We start from the raw sequence: 23,078 nt of genomic DNA, 5'->3' as shown, positions 1-23,078 counted from the left end.
TCATTATAAAATTGGAAAAAACTATAATTTTCTTCTGATTAGGTGAAATATTCAAGGGTAAACACCGTGATTTGGAGCTTTTTAGGGGTATAAATATCTTCTGTACAAGACCAATCTGGCAAAACTAATGCTATATTCGTAATCAGCAAACTCGAAAACCCCAGAAATGGCTCTCCGATGTTCTGCCAAATAATTTATTTTTTTTCATCTTATTGACCAGTGTAATTATCCATTGTAATTCATAATGCACCATACCACGATGACAATCCAATGTTACGTCACGAAATCGCAGCTGGCTGCTACTACATAGGATCGGTCGCACGCGCGATATTTGTACAATTGATGTGACGCTTCAACACCGTGACCGTGTTTGCCTTTCTTACAGAAAAAATACTACAGGACTGACTAATGAGTAATTGTATCAGCAGGAGAGATCTGCCATAAATTTTAGTATTTTGAAATAGAGGCATTCCTGTTGATAAGGATGATTTCATATCATTGAGACAGGGTTAAATTGGTGTATGCATTGTCTTGTACAATGCACATATTGTCCGCGCTGCATGTTCGACCTTTGTTGTTTACTGAACTGGCATTGGGAATATTCTTGAACTATAATAGCCAACCATAAGTCTCCGCCATGAGCGACGATTACTCATTTTGAAAGTGTTTCTGGTACATTTGTTAGGTTCAAGTTAACACTATCAATGTTTTGATACTTGGGTATATTGTTAACCGATTCATCTCTCAATCTCCGCATGCCGACGATCGGAGCAGTATTGAAAATAGTATTGAGTAGATGCAGATTTACTGTGGCATGAAAATAACAACAGCGATTGCGGTTTGTTTAACGACCTCAGACACAGAACAGGTCCAAACGGGCGCCGTTAATCACATATTGATTCGGAGAAGCAAATTTGCTTGTCCTTACTTATTTCACCGCTCGCAAATCGTCAGGTAATCATTCAATGAATAATAAATTTGACACTTCAACCCCCCTTTCCATCGGAATGCCGTGCAAGATGATTGGGACCACCAGTTTTTCAACAGCAGGAAGTGAACCATTGCTTTACGCCATATCGGGAATGCAATATACCAAGTTGTGATCTTGAAATGTTTTCGCCTCTGGCGCTTTTTGGTAAGTGTTGACTCAATTTATCGTTGGGAAAACCATTGATAATTACAGGTCTTCATTGGTTGCTCTTGTCGCCTCATTTCGGAGGATGGAACTGGATTATAGCCTACCCTATAACAGTGGCCGGGAACCTTTTTCGACCACAGAGTCATATTGACCCAATATTTCCAATTGTAACTCCCAAAGAGCGATACATGTCAATCAAGAAATGCCAATGCGTCACAATTGAAACCTCGCGACGTATTGGTAGCAAGGATTCGTAGTGTGCGCCATATTTTTCTTTCCACGTGCGTATGTGGAGCCAAACATTGTCACTACAGAAGTACATAACCACTGCAGGGTGTGACACGTCAGTGACCTGGGGTTAGGGCAGGCAAGTGAGGCAGTGCCCCACATGTCGTCATGGATGAACGAGGGAAAATTGTGAAACCTTCAATGATTACACCATGTAACAAAATTTTGCAAAAGTTTTATTTGGCTAAATTCAGTTCGCTCTGACCGCCGTGGAGTGCGGACGTATCTAGCAATCTTCCGAGATCATTAGTTGTAATCAACGACAGCATCACGCGTAATGGAGGAAAGTGAGGATGTCGAACGCATGGAAGCGATTGCTAACACAGCGAAACGTAAAGCATCGACTAAAGACGATGAATCAGGAACTAAGTCACCACCGGCGAAGACGAGACTTATTGAAGAAGTCAGTGGATCCAGTCTACAGTCTACAGCTAATTCTCAAACACCCGCAGACGAACAACGCGACCTGAACGTTATCCTGAATTGTTCGAAAAGGAAGATGTCTCACTGGCACCCAACTATAGTGCATGAAGCTATATACTCTGCAATTGGAAACTACGAAGGGATCCGGCCTCTTCCGTCGGGGGATTTGCTGATCAACTGCTTCAATGAACAACAGGTGAAAAAATTGCTTGATATAGACGTGTTAACTCACCCCAAATCCCCGATACCAGTAACAACGTCACGTTATAAGAATAGGAAGCACGCATCCAGGGCAGTTATTAACGGAGTACCCTCTGACCTCTCCGAATATGAAATAGTAGAGTTTTTGAGCAGCTATGGGGTAACATTCGCGAAACGTTTGAAGAGAAGAACTGATAAAGGACTCGAAGATACCATGAGCGTGCTAATTTGCTTTAGTCTACCAGACCCGCCTAGCCTCGTAATTATTGGCTACCTGCGATTTAGAACGAAACTCTTCAACCCACCACCGTTGCGATGCCATAACTGTAATCGATTTGGTCATACAAAAAAGTACTGTGGAGGCAAAACAACCTGTTCGAGATGCGGAAGTCGTGACCACGATTATAAAGACTGTAACTGCGATAAGAAATGTATCAATTGTGGTGGGAACCATAGCTCTGCATATACAGGATGCCCCATATTTAAAAGAGAGTTTGAGATCCAAAAAATTCGGGAGCAACAGCATGTAGACTACCCTACCGCAAAAGCGAAGGTAACAGTTCCTCCACCGAACGTACCTACTCCCAGACGACCAACGTACAGCCAAGTGTTGTCCCTCCCTGAAAACATCCAGGCAACTAATCAAATAAGGATATACCCCGAAAGTGCTGAGCCACCAGCAAACAGGGAGAAGTCACCATCCATGTCCACACGCACCTACCGCCCCAAGCCACCAACATACCCAGTTCCCAACGACTGTAACATTCAACTACAAGACACGAGTTCCCTCCCGCCCTACGACCCACAGCCCGAAGACAATGGAGCATCCTCCATCTTGTCTTTGATCTCATCCACCCATCCACTAATATTCTTTGCGTATCTGACTGAAATAATTGCCTTGACCATAGCAGCATGCCGCGCCAACGAAGAGGTAGACGTATCGAACCTTGTCTCACTTGCAACACAAAAATGGCTTAGCCTTCCCCTTGATAGCGAGGCGCTGAAAGGACTCATTTCATCGTACGAAAATCAGCGTATTCAATGAAAAAGGACTCAAAATTATACAGTGGAACTGCCGAGGCATTTATAGGAAGCTACACGAATTCAAAAGATACCTATCCCAGTTACCAGAGCGACCACACGTAATACTTTTACAGGAGACACATTTGATAGCCGACTACGAACCAAGGTTCCACGGATATAATATAGTACGGCGCGACAACACTGTTCGCAGTGGAGGCCTAGCAACTATCATATGCAACAACTTAAACTTCCACCAAGTTAGAATTGCGAGCCCACGAGGAGTTGAAACACTGTGTGTAGAAATAAACGGCATCAGTATTTGCAATGTGTACTGTCATCCGGATTACGCAGTAGGTCATAGCTCATTTGAATTTATGCAGAAGCTCACCAATAAATCCCTAATATTCGGAGATTTTAATGCCCACCATTGGTCCTGGGGATCTGACTCCACCAACAGACGAGGGCGCATACTTCATGAAATTATGGACAATTACCCTTTAATTGCCTTGAACGTAACAAACCCCACCCACATTAACATCGCAACAAACGCAATACGAAGATGGTCACTGATTGATCTCTCGATTGCTTCGACTGATATCGCGAACAGGTGCACTGTCAGCGTTACGAACGACCTGATTGACAGTGACCACGCCGTTATTCACATATCCTACTCGATGCGGATCGTTAATTCTGGACAACGTCCACCTAGATGGAATATGAACAAAGCAGATTGGGAGACATTTACGCGAAATACTGAAATGTCCTACCCGATACAGTATAATTTTGCGAACATTAATGAGGCTTGTGATAACTTCACACAGAAAATATTCCAGGCGGCTAGTATATCTATCCCAATGAAACGTAATCATAAAAAGAACCCAGTTCCCTGGTGGAATGAAGAATGCGATCGGGCCGTCAGAAGGAAGAAAGCTGCTTTCCTAAAGATGAAACGTACTTTCGGCGTCAAACATATTATTGAGTTCAAACGTCTTCGCTCACTCTGTCGGAGAACAATACTGGAAGCAAAAAAGTCATCATGGATAGCGTTCTGCGAATCACTCGGCAATAAGGCGAACCTCCGGCAGGTCTGGAATATTGCACGATCCATATCCGGAAAACGAACAACTGGCGCAATCCCTGATCTACAAGTGGGTACAAGTACTGTAAAGTCAGAGAAGGAAAAAGCAGATGCAATAGCCCAAGCTTTCGAAAGCGTTAGTAGTAACTCTCAACTTTCAGAGGAACTCAGACTTAGGAGACAACAGCTAAACATCAGACATTTAATCAATGACGATAGCAACCACCAATTTGACTGTCCCTTCTCGATAAATGAGTTAACTAAAGCCATCAAATCCAAAAAAAGCTCTTCTCCTGGCAATGATATGATCAACTATACTATGTTTAAGCACTTACCAACTTCTGGCTTGACAAGCATGTTAGACATTATAAACCAGTCTTGGAACTCTGGACAAGTCCCTCGGACTTGGAAACAATCCACAGTAGTTCCTATATTGAAGGGAAATAAAGACCCATCCCTTACAAATTCATACCGCCCAATCGCCCTAACGAGTCATTTCAGTAAAGTCATGGAATCTATGATCGCTCATCGTCTTTCTTGGTTTTTGGAAACCAACGATTTACTTCATACCTCTCAATGTGGATTTCGACGTGGTCGGAGGTGTCTCGATCATGTAATCGCTCTGCATGATGAAGTCTACAAAGCAATTCACAACGGACGTTCCACAATCGCAGTGTTCATCGACATTAAAAAAGCCTACGACACGGTTTGGCGACAAGCAGTTATTCACAAACTATTTCTATTAGGAGTCCGAGGTAAGATCTTGAATTGGTTGAACCAGTTTCTCACTGACAGGTCGTTTAGAGTACGGCTCGGTACTACACTATCAGAATCGTTTATTACGGAAAACGGAATCGCCCAGGGAAGCGTCCTCAGTCCTTCACTCTTCGCGGTAATGATTAACGACCTCCCCGCCACTGTGACTTCACACTGCCGATTATACGCCGACGACATTGCATTATGGCAAAGTGACCCGAACATTGAAGCTATCGCTTCTGAGATACAGATGTCTCTAGAATCAGTACACCGATGGTGTAGGAATTGGGGATTTGAAATCGCAAGTCAAAAAACTGTCGCAATGCTTTTCACCCGGAAAAGGAAAGTAATTCTCCCCAATCTACGTATGGGAGATCACGTGGTCACATTTGCGGATACTTACAAATACCTTGGAATAATATTTGACAAAAGACTAAACTATAAGTATCATATTGACTACATAGCTCAAAAGTGCGAAAAACGGATTAATTTCCTGAAACTGATGTCTGGAACGAAATGGGGGGCTTCGAAACATGTACTTCTAACTTTATACAGAACTCTAGTAAAATCCGTGATCGATTATGGAATGGAGGCCTATTTCTTCGCGCCTGTGACGTACTTGAAGAAAATCACGGTAATCACTAATAAGGCATTACGGGTGTGCTGTGGTGCGATGAAAAGCACTCCGATATGGTCGATAGAAGCGTCGTGCAACGAGATGCCAATACACCTAAGACACCAGTTTCTTTGTTTGAAATACCGATATGAAACTTTAACTAAGTCGAACCACCCAAACTCTGAATTACTCCAGACAACGTGGGAAGACACATACTGCCTATTGAGAAACAGATATTGTACGTTCAACTTCTTAACAAGATCGAACCCACTCGACGACCAGTGTATTCGCGGCAAGGAACTCGTTCGAGCAGCGCCTTGGACAATCGGTGATTTACAGGTTGATTTGTCATTATCACGAATTATCAATCGTCACTCATTCCGATACATTGTGGACGTAGCCTATACTGAACTAATGGGCTCATACCCAAACCATTTACATGTTTTCACAGACGGATCGAAGACCACGGATGCCACTGGTTATGCGATATTCGTAAAAGAGCGGAATGTGACAATATCCCACAAATGCCAAGGAGCTCTGTCGTCATTCTCAGTAGAATCATATGCCATATTATCCGCTCTTCATTGGATCGAAACGAATAACGTTAGCCGAGCTGCTGTTCTCAGCGATTGCCTTAGTGCACTGGACTGTATAGCTAATTATCGAACAGATGGGCCTTTTATCGTTAATCAAATCGTTAATGTCCTCAACAGGTTGACGAGTGAAGGAAAATTAATCACGCTCATATGGATTCCGGGCCACGCAGGAATTCCCGGCAATGAAGTAGCCGATCGTCTGGCCAAGGAGGCGACATCGTCACACCGTGCCATCACAATTCATGACATCCCTATAGACGATGCAAAGAAAATCGCTTTACATAAATGCAAAGCTATTTGGAACCGGGAATATCTCGATTCAGAAACAGGAAGTCATTACAAAATCTTCCGACCAAATCTGGAGGTGAAATTACCATCAGTCCCACCAAGACGCAGCGAAGCTACGTTGTTTCGACTACGCACCGGTCACTGCGGACTCAATGCACATCTCCACCACATTGGCTGCTCGGAATCACCATTGTGCGAGCATTGCGGCGAATTAGAAACGGTCGAACACTATATTATGACCTGCTCACTTCTGACTGAGATAAGAAGAAAGCTACAACATATCGCGCAGACAAAGAACGTACCTTTCCAGCTATATAACCTTTTAACGGACAGCAACATTATTGCCGATCTACTGGACTTCATACGAGAGTCAAAGCGTCGCATTTAGCTACGTACTCATCTTGTATTTTCGTGACATTTCATGCTATCATTTTGATCAAAATGTCTAAATCGCCGTGGTGCAAAAAGCCTTCGATGCGAAAAGCACCACTAAATGTTTTTATACATAATAATAATAATAATAATTTGGCTAAATTTTTTTATTTATTGTGTTTTAGTAATCCAAAATAATTTCCAAAATACCAAAAATAAATCTGAAGTGTCCCCATTTCAAAGAAATGCCCATTCCTCTAATTTTTGGATTTACTCTTGATTTCTCCGTATTAATCACTATAAATATTTATTTGACGAAGGAAAACGCCAATGAAAAAAATAATATGAACAATTGAACATAGCTTACTCATACATCAAGTATCAATGCAACATTTCAACAATGGTCAGAAGTGGCTTTTGTTTGTGTGACTTGCGTCTGTGAAGTGAGAAGTCTACTTTTAATATGGATTCGAAATAACACCATGTAAAAAAAAATTTGCAAAATTTTAGTTGAGTAAAAAAATTTAGGCATTGTATTTTTCCAATTCAAACCAATCACTAAAATACAAAAATTTCTTCTTAAGTGTTCCTATAGTCTTTGAGAAATGTCATATTTTCTGATTACTCGTTTTACTAAAAATTACCCTATAATAATCCGCATAATTCCTTATTGGACTTACAGACACACTAACAAAAAGAAGGAGAATGCACAAATCTAGATTATAAAAGGATGGAAACACTTCAAAAAATTTCCGAAGCTGCTTTGTTTCCATGATTTGAGTCTATGAACTGAGAAATTTTTTCTGGTATGAGGGACCGCAAATAATCCACAATCATGATGCAACTCCACCACCCTCAATAACTTTTTTTCCAAATCATACATAACACGTTGCTACAGGGGTTCTCAACCCGCGGCCCGCGGGTCGCATGCGGCCCGCAGACGATTATTTTGCGGCCCGCGACATATTTCATTATGAACGCAATTGCTGCTGGCACAGTATTGTTATGGAAGACCGATGAGTCATATTTATCGAAGAGAGAGAGAGAGAGAGATATGGTATTGTTTTTCGCCTGCACCATCGAGATGCTTTGTCGACGGAGATGCGATACGGCCTTTAAAGTAAGGTCATCTAGTCTGCACCCCCGTTTTTTTCTCCTCCATGTTATCCGTGATTGTTGAGCGCCTAGCAGGATAGCCGCGGATACCAGTTTTCGAGTCTTTGGTTGTAACGAAGCGTAGAAGCTTAAAATGATACCACGATAGTTTCTTTTGGAGTTATACATATCGCCTGATCTTAGGTAAAGCGTTGCTAGCTAGGTGTCAAGCCCAGCAATCCATGTGTCGAGGCATTGTTAAAATTGCCGACGACGTTACAGACGCATTGTTCAAAATCCCTTAGAATATCGCTAAACTCAAGAATCTGCTAGAGAAGGTGTGACTTCAATAAAACTTCAAAGTACTGTGCGAATATTCGCTGTTTCTATAACTTAGCAGCAAGGCCAACAGGCCCAACACAATATCACCTGACAAATTTCGAAGCTACAGTTGTCTGATTCAACCGTCTCCAGAAGAGTAACAGCAGTCTCAGTCGATTTTTTTATCGCATGTTCTGAAACACGTTGCCACGTATAGACTACTTCAGCCTCTAGTGTTGGACGAATCCACCGACTTCACACACGCTGCATAGCTAATTATCCAGCTGCGTTTTATCAGATTGGTCATGGACATATTTTCAGAGGAAATGCTGTTGGGACAAACGTGCGAAGGGAATCAGTGAAAAACATAAATAACTTGACAAAGCTGACTTGTGTAACTATTGGTGTAGGGCTCAAGCCATGGAAGGAAATGAGATGGGTTGGGTTGATTGGTTTGCTCAGAAATGACCCTGCACACCAGATTTCTTCTCGTATCACTGAGAGCTCAAAGTGATAATGGCCTCTGCAACGAATAAGTTTCCCTAATTTTATACTTGCTCGCTCAGGCATTGAAACAGAGAGTTTGATTCTCTGATGCACACTCCATGAAGGGATTTACTTGCGCCGGTGAAAGATAGATTTTCTCACAAAAAAAAAGCAACTGCAAACTTACGAACGCTGTCCATTAATGCTTTAGAATGCATAAAAATGTACTAAATTACCGTAGAAGACTGGTAAATAGACTACAGTATAGCCTAAATTTAATAGTAGCCCACAAATACATGGTGATAATGTTATGCGGCCCGCGGCGTCTTTTGCTGTTAAAATGCGGCCCGTTATACGAGGGAAGTTGAGACCCCCTGCGTTACTATGTTCCTCGCTTACATCACCGATATTTGAACTTGAAAAATCAAGGCGAAAGTACAGGTAATCAGTGTTGGTATCAAGTCACTGCCTTCGAGTCACGAGTCATTTCGAGTCATAGCACATTTTGACTCGAGTCAAGTCAAGTCACTCGATTTTTGGAGGTGACTCGAGTCAAGTCGAGTCAAGTCAAGTCAAGTCACGAGTCAAGTCACAGTTCAAGTTAAGTTGCCTTTTTGAAGTATGAAGCATGATTACATCATTGCATTTCGCTAGCTGTCTGAATTACAGATTGATTGGTCATTGATTCTGCACCGTTGAACGAATGTACAGTTAAATATACACGCAATAAGGCGATGTATCGCTGACATATACGTAGAACTGTTAAACTACATAAGTAATTGCATGACCTCAGTTTATAGTTGCCAGCCTTATAGAGAATAGAGAAACGAATTGATAAGATGCAATACATTACCCATTTATACATATTGCTATGATACACTTCGAGTCTGAGCCAATGGTTGAGGAGTATATAAACTATGTCCGATTTCAATTTCAATAAAACAAGAGGTTTGGATAAGGTAAGAACAGAGGGCAGAAATATAAATTTTCTATTAAATCACTTTACTACTAGTTTTCGACAACGTAAGCTGTAAGTTTTGATCAATTCGTTTGTGGTCAATTTATTTGTGAGAGAACAATGGAGGCTCAGTAAAACGCACGATCATTGAATGATTGGTCGCTCTCACGGGTTACACCGGTGTTTCGCGAACAATCCGAACATACGCAGGATAGTGATTTTTATCGACACTGGTTGGTTGATGACTTGAAATTGACTCGTGAATTTCGCTCCGAGTCACGAGTCAATCCATATTTCTGATACGTCGAGTCAAGTCAAGTCAAGTCATTTTAGCAAAGTGACTCGAGTCATGTCAAGTCATACGAAAATGGTGACTCGAGTCTGTTTCAGGTCAAGTCATGACTCGAGTTTTCCCAACACTGCAGGTAATGCGTTTTTAAAGACATGCCCCAGCACTATATTTTTTCATATATCTCGATCATATTGCTTACTTGAGATTAATATTCATTGGTTCGTTCATTTCCAAGAAAATTTTCAACTACATCTCAAAATGTCTCGAGCGCTCCTGCTCCACTCGCTGTCATTTTATTGTCGAGTGCTTCAAAAAAGATTGCTAACATTCCCGCATAAGCAAGGAGAACCTGCCACAGAAAAATACCCTGAAAATCGTTTATGCCCTTTTCTCGGCGAAGGACAGCGACACGGTGAATGCAGCAAGTTCCCTAGTTTCAACCGTGGAGTCAAAATTTCTGCATCAGAGTCCCAACTAAATCATTACGTTTGTGTTGGTTCAGAATGTGTGGTTCTGGATTTATATCTATATGAGAGATGTTGAATCCGTCATCAGAGTAATTTCTATATCTTCAAGCCCTGTCGAGTCTTCTGGAGCTTTTTTGACTGATAGTTTGGGCAGTGACAACTCACTTCAATACTGAACATGAGCTTAAGAGGAGATGGCATAGAAGGATATGCAATATCAAGTCATTTTGTAGTTATTCTGAACCTTGCAATGTAACCCATACCGAAATAACAGTCATCTGCAAGGTTTCAAATCTATCTTCAGAATCTTTAATAACAAATGACATTAAATGCTGATCTCCGCTTAGCCATCCATCCATATTTCATCGGCACGTTTCGAAGATTACATGAAATGCTCAGTTTTTATCTTTGTTTCCAATTTTCATGTCAAATTAAAATCACTAAATATAAATAAACCTTACTTCTATCTATAATATTATATACTGAACTGATATACATACCGCAGATATAGCAAAAACAGAAGCCGAAAGATTACATTTGAGATTTTGACATTAATTATGAGATTATACTCACTAGATACACAATCAGTGCATTGATAGAACAAAACGAAAAGGAATTTGAGATTGATTGCTTGCTAGCTAACTGAGATTGAGAAGACGATTTTTACCAACAACCAGTTATCATGATTTCAATTATGGATCAATGTGACGTCACAGTTATTAGGTAGTTCAATTAAGGGGCTTGAAAAACATGGTGCAGGAAGTTTCAAAAGCTTAAAATGACATTTTTAAACGACACTTGCGGCGAAAATGCCAGAAACATGTTTTATAGAGGAATATCGCATAGGAAATATCAAAAAATCAGCTCAACTAAATTTTTGTTACATGGTGTTATTGGCATTTTTCGTCGATGATTATGACTAATTAGATTTTATTGCAGAAATCACGGAATTTTCAGATTTATTTTTGAAAATAAAGCGCGAAAGGAGACTTACGGCACGGAGTGGCCAAACCTCACCTGTGATAGCCCAACTCTCAGTAAATACCTTAGAATTTATCATCGCTGATATTATTCAAATGAAATTGTCGCGCTTATTCCGAAAACCTAAATATTGATCGACTTCTAAAGTTTCGACGTAACATAACGCTACACACCTACATTTTACGGCGGTTCTAGAAAGCTGCTTACGTTACCAATCAAGAACTTGGATAGCTATGTCGTTGTTTTCATTTTGAATTTGTAATTGGTAATGCCAAGAAAGGTCATTTATCGGCGTAAATCAGGAAGACAATGTGCATTTGAAAACTGCATTGTCCTACAAGCGTCGCGATATGTCAAGGTATCAATCAAGGTATCGTGCAATCCAATATTTCGAGGCGCGGGATGGGAGATAGATCGAATTGATATGATAGTCGACTTTCGCAACATGCTTCCGACATTATCCAAGATATCAGTCCGGAACTAATGAATCAAATAAACTATTTTCAATCGATCCAGGTCACTTGAACACCCCAAATTCGTCGTAAACGTTGGGATTGACTCTAAAAATATGCTTTCCGTCGAAATCGCTGTTCACCCATCAAATGCAGTATAAACTAAAATTTCAATGCAAGGCCATAACTTACACTTACTTCGTTATGACTGTAATTGATTACAGTCAGTTTTCAGTTCCACATCTATCCCATATACATTTAGGAGAACTATATAGAATCTGGGATTTTTTGATTTTTTAAGCGTCCACATCTGGGTTTTTCCGAAATATCCCGCTAAACATTCGACGACAGTTACATCATTGGAAATATATGAATTCTAATGATCGATCACTTGATTGAGTCGAACCAATGTTGCAATGACCTCGCGTCATGACTGAATTTGAGCGAGGTTCGTCTGTCAATTTTCTTTTGAATCGACTTGACTCGAGTCATTAACTTGAATTGGAAATCATCGGTGTCGGTGTGGATTGAAAGCAGCCGAAATGACGAGTTTCGATCAAAAACGTTGTTGAATTTGCCCTCGGGTAGTTCGAAACACATACAATAAGCCGGACCGCCGAATATTCAACATCAAATACGAATATATCAGTCTTACATGGCGAATTGAGTTATAGATTTATAGCTAACTATGAAGACAAGGATTGTGCTGCTAATTTGTGTTGCAATCGCCACCGCAGAAAAATGCATTATTGGCAGTGAGATGAGAGCTCACAATTTCGTAACGCAAAATTATCTCATAGCATTTCGATTTAGTGACAAGCGCTGACATTCGGTGTTCGGTTACCATCGACTCCGTCTCGTACAATGTTGACGCAGACGACTGTTTCGAGCACGACGACTGCTGCATTCTCGACGGCCAATGCGTCGCGAAATGTGAGTTGAAAATAATGTATGTTTATACATATAATCGGAAATGTTCCCATCCGATTCACGAATGGAAACATAGTTATAGCTATTCACACTGTCAACAAAAACCGTGCATTTCGTGATGTTTCACCTCAGCCTTAGGTGCAAATCAAGTAAACGGTACTTTCTGGTACGGAGTTATACTGTTTTACTATAACACTCCTTACAATGGATTAAACAGAGTCAATTACACCAATCCCTTGGGCAAACAGTACTTATTGTAAACCTGGGATATAGCTCTACATGGAAAGGTGTATTTGAATCTTTTACGGCCATTGGTAGGCGTGGCGATGACCTGCTAGGCGTGGCATGGCGATGACCTGCTAAGTACCATCCTCTATTGTGGTATCTGGTGAATGCAACGTTTCCACTAATTTACGTACAGTGCAGTGTGTGATGGTACACCCGATGTAATCAGATTTTGAGGAGCCAATCACGCGCTGGTAAGCATAGGATATCATGTTGAGGCAAGCCTTAATCTGCATTTATTCCATTCGCAGTCAGAGTTGCGGAAGTACCAACAAACCATATTGAGCAGGCGAAAGGCGAATTCTACGAGTCAGCTATGACAATCTTGCGAGATGCCAATCAAGTGCCCCGGGTGCTGCCCAGATTTCCTCCTGGACTTCCAGTTCTTTCCGTCTGCTATCCGCCGCATTCCTTCCCCATCGGCTGTCGCATCACAAGAAACGAGCCTTACGTTTTCGATCCACCTGTGGACGTCCCCTATTGCGTGAGGTAAACACAAGGTATATTATGAGTTAGGTCATTTACAGGTCGGAGATTGGTGCAACCTATTGCGAAACAGGGTAAGCGAGTCGTATCATTGTTTTAGGGTTGAATGTCGTCAGCCCGAACAGTCTTTCATTACCGCGATGTTGAGTCTGTAATTTATAGTTTGATAGTCACTGTATATCAGAGCGTGTTGTTACATTAGGAGGTGGACCGTAACGAAGTAGTCAAATGGGTATTACCTATACTTGCACTACTTACACTGAAGAGGTTATGTTTATCGACTATTGCTTCCCATTGTACGTAACAGTTTTGACGGAAAACTGCTTGCTTGTCCCACATTGTCCTTTGTAAAGTAGAAAGCATTTTTGGTATTCGTTTGTGTCACTTTTCAGAGTGATATTATCATATTAATTGGTCGAAATAGTTCCTCTGAGTTCATAGAAGAATACAAATTTTCGAAATTTGCTCTATTTGTAGAGTCATCAGTACTTTGTATTGTTGCGAAGATTCACTTCCTACAATAGCCCACCGCCTCCTTACTACTAAAGGTATGGGTCACCTCCATCAAAACTACTTTATAAAAACAACTTACTCGAGTAATTTTCTAGTATATTATTATTTTCTATTACGTCCGCTTGAAGCAGATTTTCAAGTGTTTGTAAATGTAACTTATGCCTGCATCTTAGACAGCAAAACTGACTACTTCGAGCGTCTCTGCTCAAAATATCATACAATCCGTATGGTTCTATGATTTTCTTTAGCTCAAGACACGTTGTATATTCTACGATGTGATTTACTGAGAAACGACCACGAGTGGTTGATCTATCAGGCATCCATCCATGCTGCGGCCTACTTGTATGGTCGGTATTAATGTAAGATAAAACCCTTAAGCGGGCAACTTTTCCAGTCCAGTCCATTTTAAATTTGAAACATAGAGACCACAAACAGTATTTAATGAATATATACTAACTTAATATATTTCAATAGCTGCTGAAGTCAATCAGGCATATGTAGTTGATTAAAGTTGTATGTTGCGGGTCCCTAGCTCTAGTATAGGCTAACGTGTATGCGAATGAGGGCTTAGGATTTTTCCAAATTTATCAAGATATCAATTCAGTACGATTCAGTACATGCGTAAATGCCGGTAATGCAATGTTTTTCGTGTTGGCGAACTTATGCGTGACGTCCACTCTTGCAATCCAATCACACACAGACGCTAAAGAATAATTACCTATAGTCACTATTATTTGACGTAATAATCAAGTAGTGAGGGATTGCGGCACCATTTGACCGTGCGCCAAATTATCATGTACGGCCGGAAACTCTCTGCGAGCCGCTCAAAATCAGGTAGTGAGCCGTATGTTGCCCATCCCTGATATAATCTACAGTTAAATAGTATACTTATATTGAAATGAGCCCGAATACGATATGATTGTCGATTTACAGTGGTCCAATTATCTACTAGTTACTGACAATTACCCCTGACGAGTGTCAGCCGAAAATATTCAGGTACATTTCCGTATGAATATACTATTCAATTGTATATTGAATTTTTGTACCTCCAAGTAGCTCTTAATGTAACATGTAGTATTCATGTACGTTTTTGTCGCTTCCTAGTTCGTTCTTCTACCCTAATACGCTCCTACCCTTTAATCGCCCTCTGCTAGGTACTTCCTTGTGATTTTCGTGGAGACTCGATATGAACGGCGACGCGGGCTAGATGGTATCCAGATAAACCCACAAGTTTTTGAATCCACTTTATTAGCTACCTCTAAAGTCGTAAACCCGCCAACGCTACAAGACATCACCTATAACACAAATGACTCATATACTCAATAAGGCCAATGAGTTGAAGTTTATTAAGAATTATCGTAGTCGAATCGAAGTTGAAGTTAAGGGAATGATGCATCACCCTTTGGAGTCGAAGTCTGATTACCGGCATCACATATTGACCGGCGTCGCTCGACTTTAAACTACTTTAAAATCGAACCAAATGATCTTACATATTGCCGAACGTGTCTTTGCACTGGAAGAAATTCATAACTTTTTAAAGCTATAAGTCTACCGACCTTAAGAAACGATTTTCAAATTTTAATATCGGCTGATCAACTTTGGCGATAATAAGAACTAAACACGTAAATATCCTATACTTTAAGGACTGCGGGTCTTTAACTAAGAATGCGTTTAATTTGTGTTGTCACGTCCAAGTTTCAACAACAATAAATAAATCAATCAGGACATATCTCCGAATTAGGAGTAACTGGCGAATGCGTACAACTTTTAGTTGATGTTTTTGTGGTATATGTCTGTGCTGAGTCCATACAAAGGGTCAAGATTATGGAGAAATAGGTTGTGTCCTTAGATTGGCGACTCAAAAGCCATGTATGCCTTTTAAATCTAAGAAATAAGGATTTGAATTGAAGTGGCTTACAACATCGAAGTAGTCACTCCGAGTACACAAAATAAGGACCCATTTTGCGGAATGCCAATCTTAAGAAGCGTATTTTAAGGCAGCCCAAATGTACTTGATTGAACCATTCTCTTTTTGAGTGGCCTGCGGCCCACGACTTTGGTCTGTGATTTAGCTTATGGACAGGTACATTTTTACTGATCCCAAGTGTGGTTATAGTAGAGATTAAACACCAAAATTGCTAATATATATATGTTTCGTGCTACTATTGCACATTTTCAACAATTTTGAGAACATATTCTACTGAAAAATCACCAACGGGTGCGGGCTCGTGTCCGACCTAGATCGACTTCAAAATTCCTATACCTAAGTGTTGGAGGTCTATCTATGCTCCTCCACGCCATCTCATCCGCGTAAGCGGTGTCTTACAGAAAGCCTAGAAGTGGGCCGTGCTATAAGTCGGCAGTTACGGAAAACATGAAGAAGATCTTCCTGGTACAAATGACCATAGTTGTCAAAAAGTGCCATGAATACCACAAAAAAATGTTCACACTCCTCACGAATTACCTCAAGCTCGTAGTTATTTCTATGTGTATGGTCCGAATTTCATATTTAAAAAAACTATTTTATTGGTACAGAATGACCTTCCACGCCAGTGGTTCTCAAACCGTTTTCAGACACGCCCTCTTTTATGATAGCAAGAAATTTAGCATCCAAGATGCTTTCACGCCCCCTCCCCTAAAGGGGCACGTCCCCCTATTTGAGACCATTGTTTTGTGCCTTCAAACTGTGCATTGGGATAGCAATCATCCTGTTTGCTGTTTTAAATATTTTATTGACATGACAATGAGGGCGGCGGTATTTTCCACAATCATAAAAAGGCGTTTTTCAGAAATTTTCAGACTTGAAGGAATTTGGGAGTCGCAGTTGAGGTTATAGTATGAAAATATTTGGAGTTAGAGTTGGAGTCAGCGGTTAAGCGAACTGACTCCACAGCCCTGTTCATGAACTTCAAAAGTAACATTATGATTGAATTGCTATCTTTTACTTTTAATTGTACAAGTTGGTTATGACTCACCTCTCCAAAGAAAGTGCAAGTCTCTAAAGTCTAGAACAAGACAAAATTATTTTCTACCCGAAGAAGAATCAAATAAAGAAACTCGGTTTCAGAATTCCGTGTAACAACTGGAACAACTCACCTTACGACAAAAATTTCACACTGTGTGCATCCAAACCGGGATGTTACTTCGACCAGGCGTTGTTCGAATTTCGTGAAGCTTTTGGACTTAGCGTCCTTCCCGGCGTACCGGTATGTCAACTGGCGATCCGAAACAATCATTTCCAGCGGATATCCGTCGACGTGGTAGCTCAGGTACCAATTAGTTTAATATTGAATACAAATCTGGAATTAGGTATACGGCGGATTCTCTTTATATAATCTTCCGACTACATTTATACATAGCCTAGAACAGGGGCGGGCAGCTTCTTCTGTCGGCAAACCTAATATGGGGAAATGAGGTGCTTGACGGGCCATATTACAGAATATATACATTATTCTCGAATTTATCCACCTATACAAGGAATAAATCTTATTAAATGTAAACTTCAGGTTTAAAGCATAGACTAAAAACCGTATTTAATGAATTTATTACCTATAGCTGTTGAAGTCAATCATAGATTTGTAGTCGGTCAGAGTTGTCAACAAGTTCTTTGAAATCTGACTGTATGTCATATGAAGAAACCCTCAGTAAAGACTGCACTTGAACATCAGTTATATTGAAACGAAGCATTGTCTCGTTATTTTTCATGGTCGTAGTACAGAGTCAGTCATTTCATGGCTATATTTCTCAGGTTGGCAAACTTGGATTTAATTTGTGACGCATAAAATATGTCAATACTTTCAAAATAGAATTTCACTTTCAGGGTAGAAACTCTCTGCTGGCCGGATCCGGCCCTGGGGCCGTATGTTGATCGTCCCTAGCTCAGGATATTTCCGTTGTCATTCCATTCATTTTCCATTTCAGCATGGCTCTTGGAATCCATATTTGACGAATTGCCTCCTGAGACGTTTCGACGTAGATATCCGTAAAGAACCGAGCGGATGCGAACTCCTTCCCGTTCTTGGCGCTCTTTCTGTGACGCCAAAAATGGCGGGATGGAAAAGTGAGTTCCGGGATATCTATGATTAGGATAGTCGAGCAACGCGAACAATGAAGTACTATTCACTGAACATGCACCATGCAAGTATTAATGGAATAAACATGTAATTGTACATTTTCTGCTTAGCGATCAACAGTTACGAGTGCGCTCTGATCGAAGGATGCTGGAGGAAACGAGAGGGATGCTTCTATCCAGCGGATTTCTCTCGAGTGCATGTCAAAGCGTCTCATAGAGAAATCACATTCCTAAGGAATGAGATCGTGTACGGAAGACCGAAATGTCAAGTGTTTGACACAAGCTCACCCTTGAACGTTTTGAAAAGTTATCATAGATGCCTCAGCTCTGGATGCACCGTTGACACATCCGTCACCAAATTGTATTACAACCATCTTTACTCCCTTGGAGAGGGCATGAAGAGCGAGAATCATTGGAAATTCTGGATTGACGTAAAGCGCGGTCACATTGGAGCTTACAACATTGAAGATGTTCTGGGAGAGTACAGATACCATGGTGTTACACCCGCTGAAGCAACCACATCTTATCCGTCATCCACATTTACAGGCTCCTTGACTGGCTCTATATTTGGTTTCCCTCCTTTTGTTGATGGTGAAGCGGTGCTTGGAAAACCTGTCGGAGGTTCTGCACTACCTTTCCCACCCCCGTCACAATTTGACAACAGCCACTGTGGACCTGCTTTCAGGCAAAATGGTGGCCGACCATGCCAACCCGCCAGGATAGAGCTACGAGAGTCAAGCAGACACTGCCCCTACAAACCCCTTCTCTTTCCACGATTCCTTAAGCTCACCGGTAAATTCGATGGATGCTGTGATATCAATTTATGTTATTTAAAAAAGGCAGACATTTTGAAAGCTCGCTCCCGACCTTCGCGTTACTACACCGAATGGAGCATGTTTTCCGAATGCTCAGTGTCCTGCGGGCTCGGAGAACAAAAGAGATACAGAAGATGCATCAGCGGAGACAGGAGTAAATGTACCGAGAATCTTGTCCATGTCAAGCCATGCTTTACTCGATGCTCTTCTTGGGCCACTTGGAGTCGGTACACACCGTGCTCAAAAAGTTGTTATCCAGGTGGAATTCAAACAAGGAGCAGAGAATGTCTTTCTCCCGAGGGACACTGCGCCGGTAGCGGTGAAGAAACCCGAGTATGCAACAAGCAGAAGCCATGTTGAGGATAAAGCCGTACCGAGAACATGCCATCCATAATGCATTGTAATTTTGGGGCAATAGTATATGAGCTTCTTTTATAGGAGTATATTTCAAATAAAAGAACAATTGCGAATCCATTTGTGTCGTTCGATAGAAGGCAAATAAACAGCTGGCTTGCGAAATTGACAAATTCTTGATTATTACTGCTGCCACCGAGAAATTATCTTATTATACAGACAGGCACATGGGAAGGTGGGCAAAAGGAATTTTCCAATGCTGATACGAAAAATACGATTGAAACAGCGGGAAATAGAAGCAATCGATCCGGATTATTTGGAATTGCTACAAGCTGGTTCGAGAATTTAATAGGCAATATATTATCATCCGCGGGGAAAGGGTTGATAGGGTATTCATCAATGATACTTAAGTATGGCTAGTTATGTTCGAACATTTGTGTATACATTAATGTAGTCAGGGAAGCTAAAGATCTCAAGTGTCGCTGTCCAAATTTTCAAAGCAATGACTGTGACCCCGTCATATCTGCGAATTGCACAATGACAATTTTGTATTATTGGACTTTGAGAAACCACCGTATTTCGTCGTTAAAGTGATTATCCACATACAGACACATTGCTACGTAAAAGTAGTGTGTGAGATTAGCATTGTGGCGTCAAGGATCTGAAAAGTTTGTGTTCACAGCGAACCGGTTATTAACATTTGCGTTGAGAAGAAGCAGAAACAAAACCAACTGTAGGGCATCGCATGTATCCATGATGAATTACCTTTACTACATCAGCCAAAATTTGATAACAATCGGTTCTGAAATTGACTTCCTACTAAAATATATATGGAGACTGTACAAGGAACACGAAACATTTTACAAAGTAAATGCTTTCCAAAATCTCGCCATTATTCAGTTGCGTAAAATCGGCGTGGACGAAGATTCCTATCTTTTCTATCCATTCTCAGCTGCGCCAATAAATCGAGGATGTCTATATTTCTATATGCACAGGTTAATGTGAGAAATCATGATAAATATATTAAGTTACGGAAACGTTGTATATTTAACCGGTATCTCGGAAAATTCATGGAAATAGTATAAATTTGTTATTATTTACACAAACTTCGGCTCTGTTTAATTAAATATCAATTCAAACGAAAAGCCCAGATACTACGATTTTCAACTACTTGCCCTAAACATACATTGATGAAATCCATTATGACATATGTCATATTATTTGAATTATAGTGCAAGATTTCTGGGACGAAATAGCTCCAAAACCTATATTGTGATGACTGTAGAAATGTAATTGCTTTTTATCAGGGGTCACTAGCACTCGACCCGTGGGGCACATGTGGCCCTTGACATACTTATTACCATTAGGATGTGATGGCGGCCATCAACATGTAAATTAAATTTACGAATTGACTCCCTAAAGAATGAGAGGTTTTAAATATTCTTGAATTTTTCATTGCACTAGGTGCGGTTCAATGCGAGTTGATTTTCGATTTTAATATAGTAGTGTCCTTCGTAATCTGATCCCCACAGTACAGATGCGAACAGTAGAGGAAATTGATGCGCCCCATAAAGAAATACCGATTTGTAATCGTGTTCTCCTCATCACGAAGAAAATTTTCTTCTGGTAGGCCTACGGATGGGAGAATCCAATATCTTTCCACTATACTGACAATAATAAATAACAGCATGCCACAAAGGAGATTATTAACAATTGGCCCAACCACAAATGAAGCACAGCATTAATAACTTCCCTAAATTTTCGATGGCACCTCCTGCATCAACTTTACGCGTGACTTTGATCACATGGGCTGACAAAGGATAAATATCTGATAGTAATATGTCAAACTATAATAATATTATTGACGAAATTCACTCTAGAATATGAAAATTGTTCGCGCTTTGCGCGACTACACAACGAATTCATGCGCATTACCATTGGCCATTCACGATTTCGGTGCGCGTAGTAAGCCGATATCACTAAATAGATTAGTCCGGAATACGCCGGCAATGGACATGAACAGTATAACGTGGATATTTCGCCTCCAGTTAGTTCATTACGACTATGCACTAGAATGCGGCCGTAGCCAACATAAGTAATCGAAATGCGGCAGTAAATAGCAAAAAGGTTGGCCACATCTGCTTTAGTTGCTGAAGAGTGCTGTCAGGTATCGTGCGCAGGTCATAGTTCAAAATCGGATGAAAGTGACGATAATGATTTTGTTGTAGGCTATTTCTATTTCTTCAATAACGTATTATTTCTTTTGCGGTAACTATGCCCGTCGCCCATGTTAGAAAGAACGGAGTTGTAGTGACGTAGAGTTATCAAAACGTGACTGTTGAACTATGCGTTTCCTATTTTATCTCGACATTGACAACATGCTGCCCGCGGCCTTCAAGAATTTTGAAAAGTGGCCCGGGACACGTTCTGAGTTATCAAACCCTCCTTTTTATAATGAATTGATTTAGTAATAAGTCACGAATTCATGCACTTAACGCCTTATAGTTGAGGTATTCGATACAATCAAATCGAAAAGTAATAACAATCAATGTGCGAAACGACAGCATAAAAATAATTATTTGCAAATAGCGAACAAAAGAAATTACAGTATCATTTCTATTGATAGAGAATACTGTGAAAGGAAAAAATAGTTGCATTACGCCTATCCACAGCTATTTACTATCAACTATAAGATATCGTGTGGAAATGTGTGAAAATTTTGACCACTCAAAGAGATTTTTATCACTACTTCATATCTGTTCCTGTGGTGTTTTCAAATGTTGACGATACTAACAATCAACGGAATGCTTGTCACCTATGGTCCATAGTACATTGCACATAGGATATAATATTCATACAATACGTGCGTTGGCAAAATCAAAGTCCAACATATAGACAAGTGGTCTGCAACCTATGGCTCGCGAGCCATATATGACTCTGTGGGGTATAAGATATGGTTCTTTCACATATTTTTCATTGTGTACCTGATTTTCTCGATATTGCAGCAACTTTTCATAACGGACAGATAATTACTCTCGTGGTAGCATAGACATGGACTCGGAAGGTCAAGAAAGTGTCCTCTCCAGGGTTCAGGGCTGATTAATATCGGTTCTTAATATAATTTCTGAGCTGTTTACGATTAATTGTGCTGTTACAGGATGATTAGTAGCCTACGAATTTTTACAGAGAAAATATGGCGCCCACGAAAAATCCCATGTAGAGAGTTTGAATTAGTATTACCATGACGTCACGACTTATTCAAATGTGACGTAACAATTGATTGACATGTTTAGCCCTTTGGGAGTTAAAACAGAAAACATTGGGGCAACATGGCTCTACAGAAAAAATGGTTCCCGATATAGACCAAGTCAAGCTTCAAGCCATGCTTCGCGTGGACCACCTGGTGTCGGTACACACTGCGCTCGAATCGTTGCTATGCAGGCGGCATCCAGACCAGGATCGGAAAATGTCTTCCATCCGGCGGCCACTGCCAGAGTAACGGCGGAGAAATCCGAGAATTCAACATACAAAAGCCTTGCTGGGGATAAAGCCGCAACTAATACACAACATTCGTACTTGATTTCAAGACCCGTTTCGGGACCGATAATAATGCGTTTGTTATAAGCAGAACATATGAAATAAAAGTGCAATTGCAAATATCTGGAGTGTGACGACAGCAAGAAGTATCGACATGCCGCGTTTAATTAAATATTGAGAACTACCTAATGATTGCAGATATGAGTTTTTATACCACGTAAGGTGACCTAAAATCAGAATTGCACAACTATAGAA

The 23,078-nt window shown here is 40.6% G+C and overlaps 2 protein-coding genes across 2 annotated transcripts in view; both read left to right on the top strand.

Annotated features, from left to right (window-relative positions):
* LOC145438315 (uncharacterized) overlaps positions 1-23,078 on the top strand; it is a 147,873-nt gene that overhangs the window by 34,786 nt on the left and 90,009 nt on the right. The window lies entirely within an intron of this gene.
* Positions 12,471-19,607, top strand: LOC145438305 (uncharacterized). The gene is made up of 6 exons (XM_080315697.1): positions 12,471-12,586; positions 12,645-12,764; positions 13,298-13,535; positions 17,113-17,314; positions 17,967-18,105; positions 18,229-19,607. Exons 1-6 carry the CDS (start codon positions 12,520-12,522, stop codon positions 19,290-19,292), a joined length of 1,830 nt encoding a protein of 609 aa, XP_080171823.1. The 5' UTR covers positions 12,471-12,519; the 3' UTR covers positions 19,293-19,607.

Source organism: Botryllus schlosseri, chromosome 4, assembly GCF_051294905.1.
Source record: "Botryllus schlosseri isolate E-star chromosome 4, Bs_hap1, whole genome shotgun sequence".
Lineage (NCBI taxonomy): Eukaryota > Metazoa > Chordata > Ascidiacea > Stolidobranchia > Styelidae > Botryllus > Botryllus schlosseri.
The sequence above is the reverse complement of the archived record's forward strand: the minus strand, read 5'-3'. Positions and strand labels throughout refer to the sequence as shown.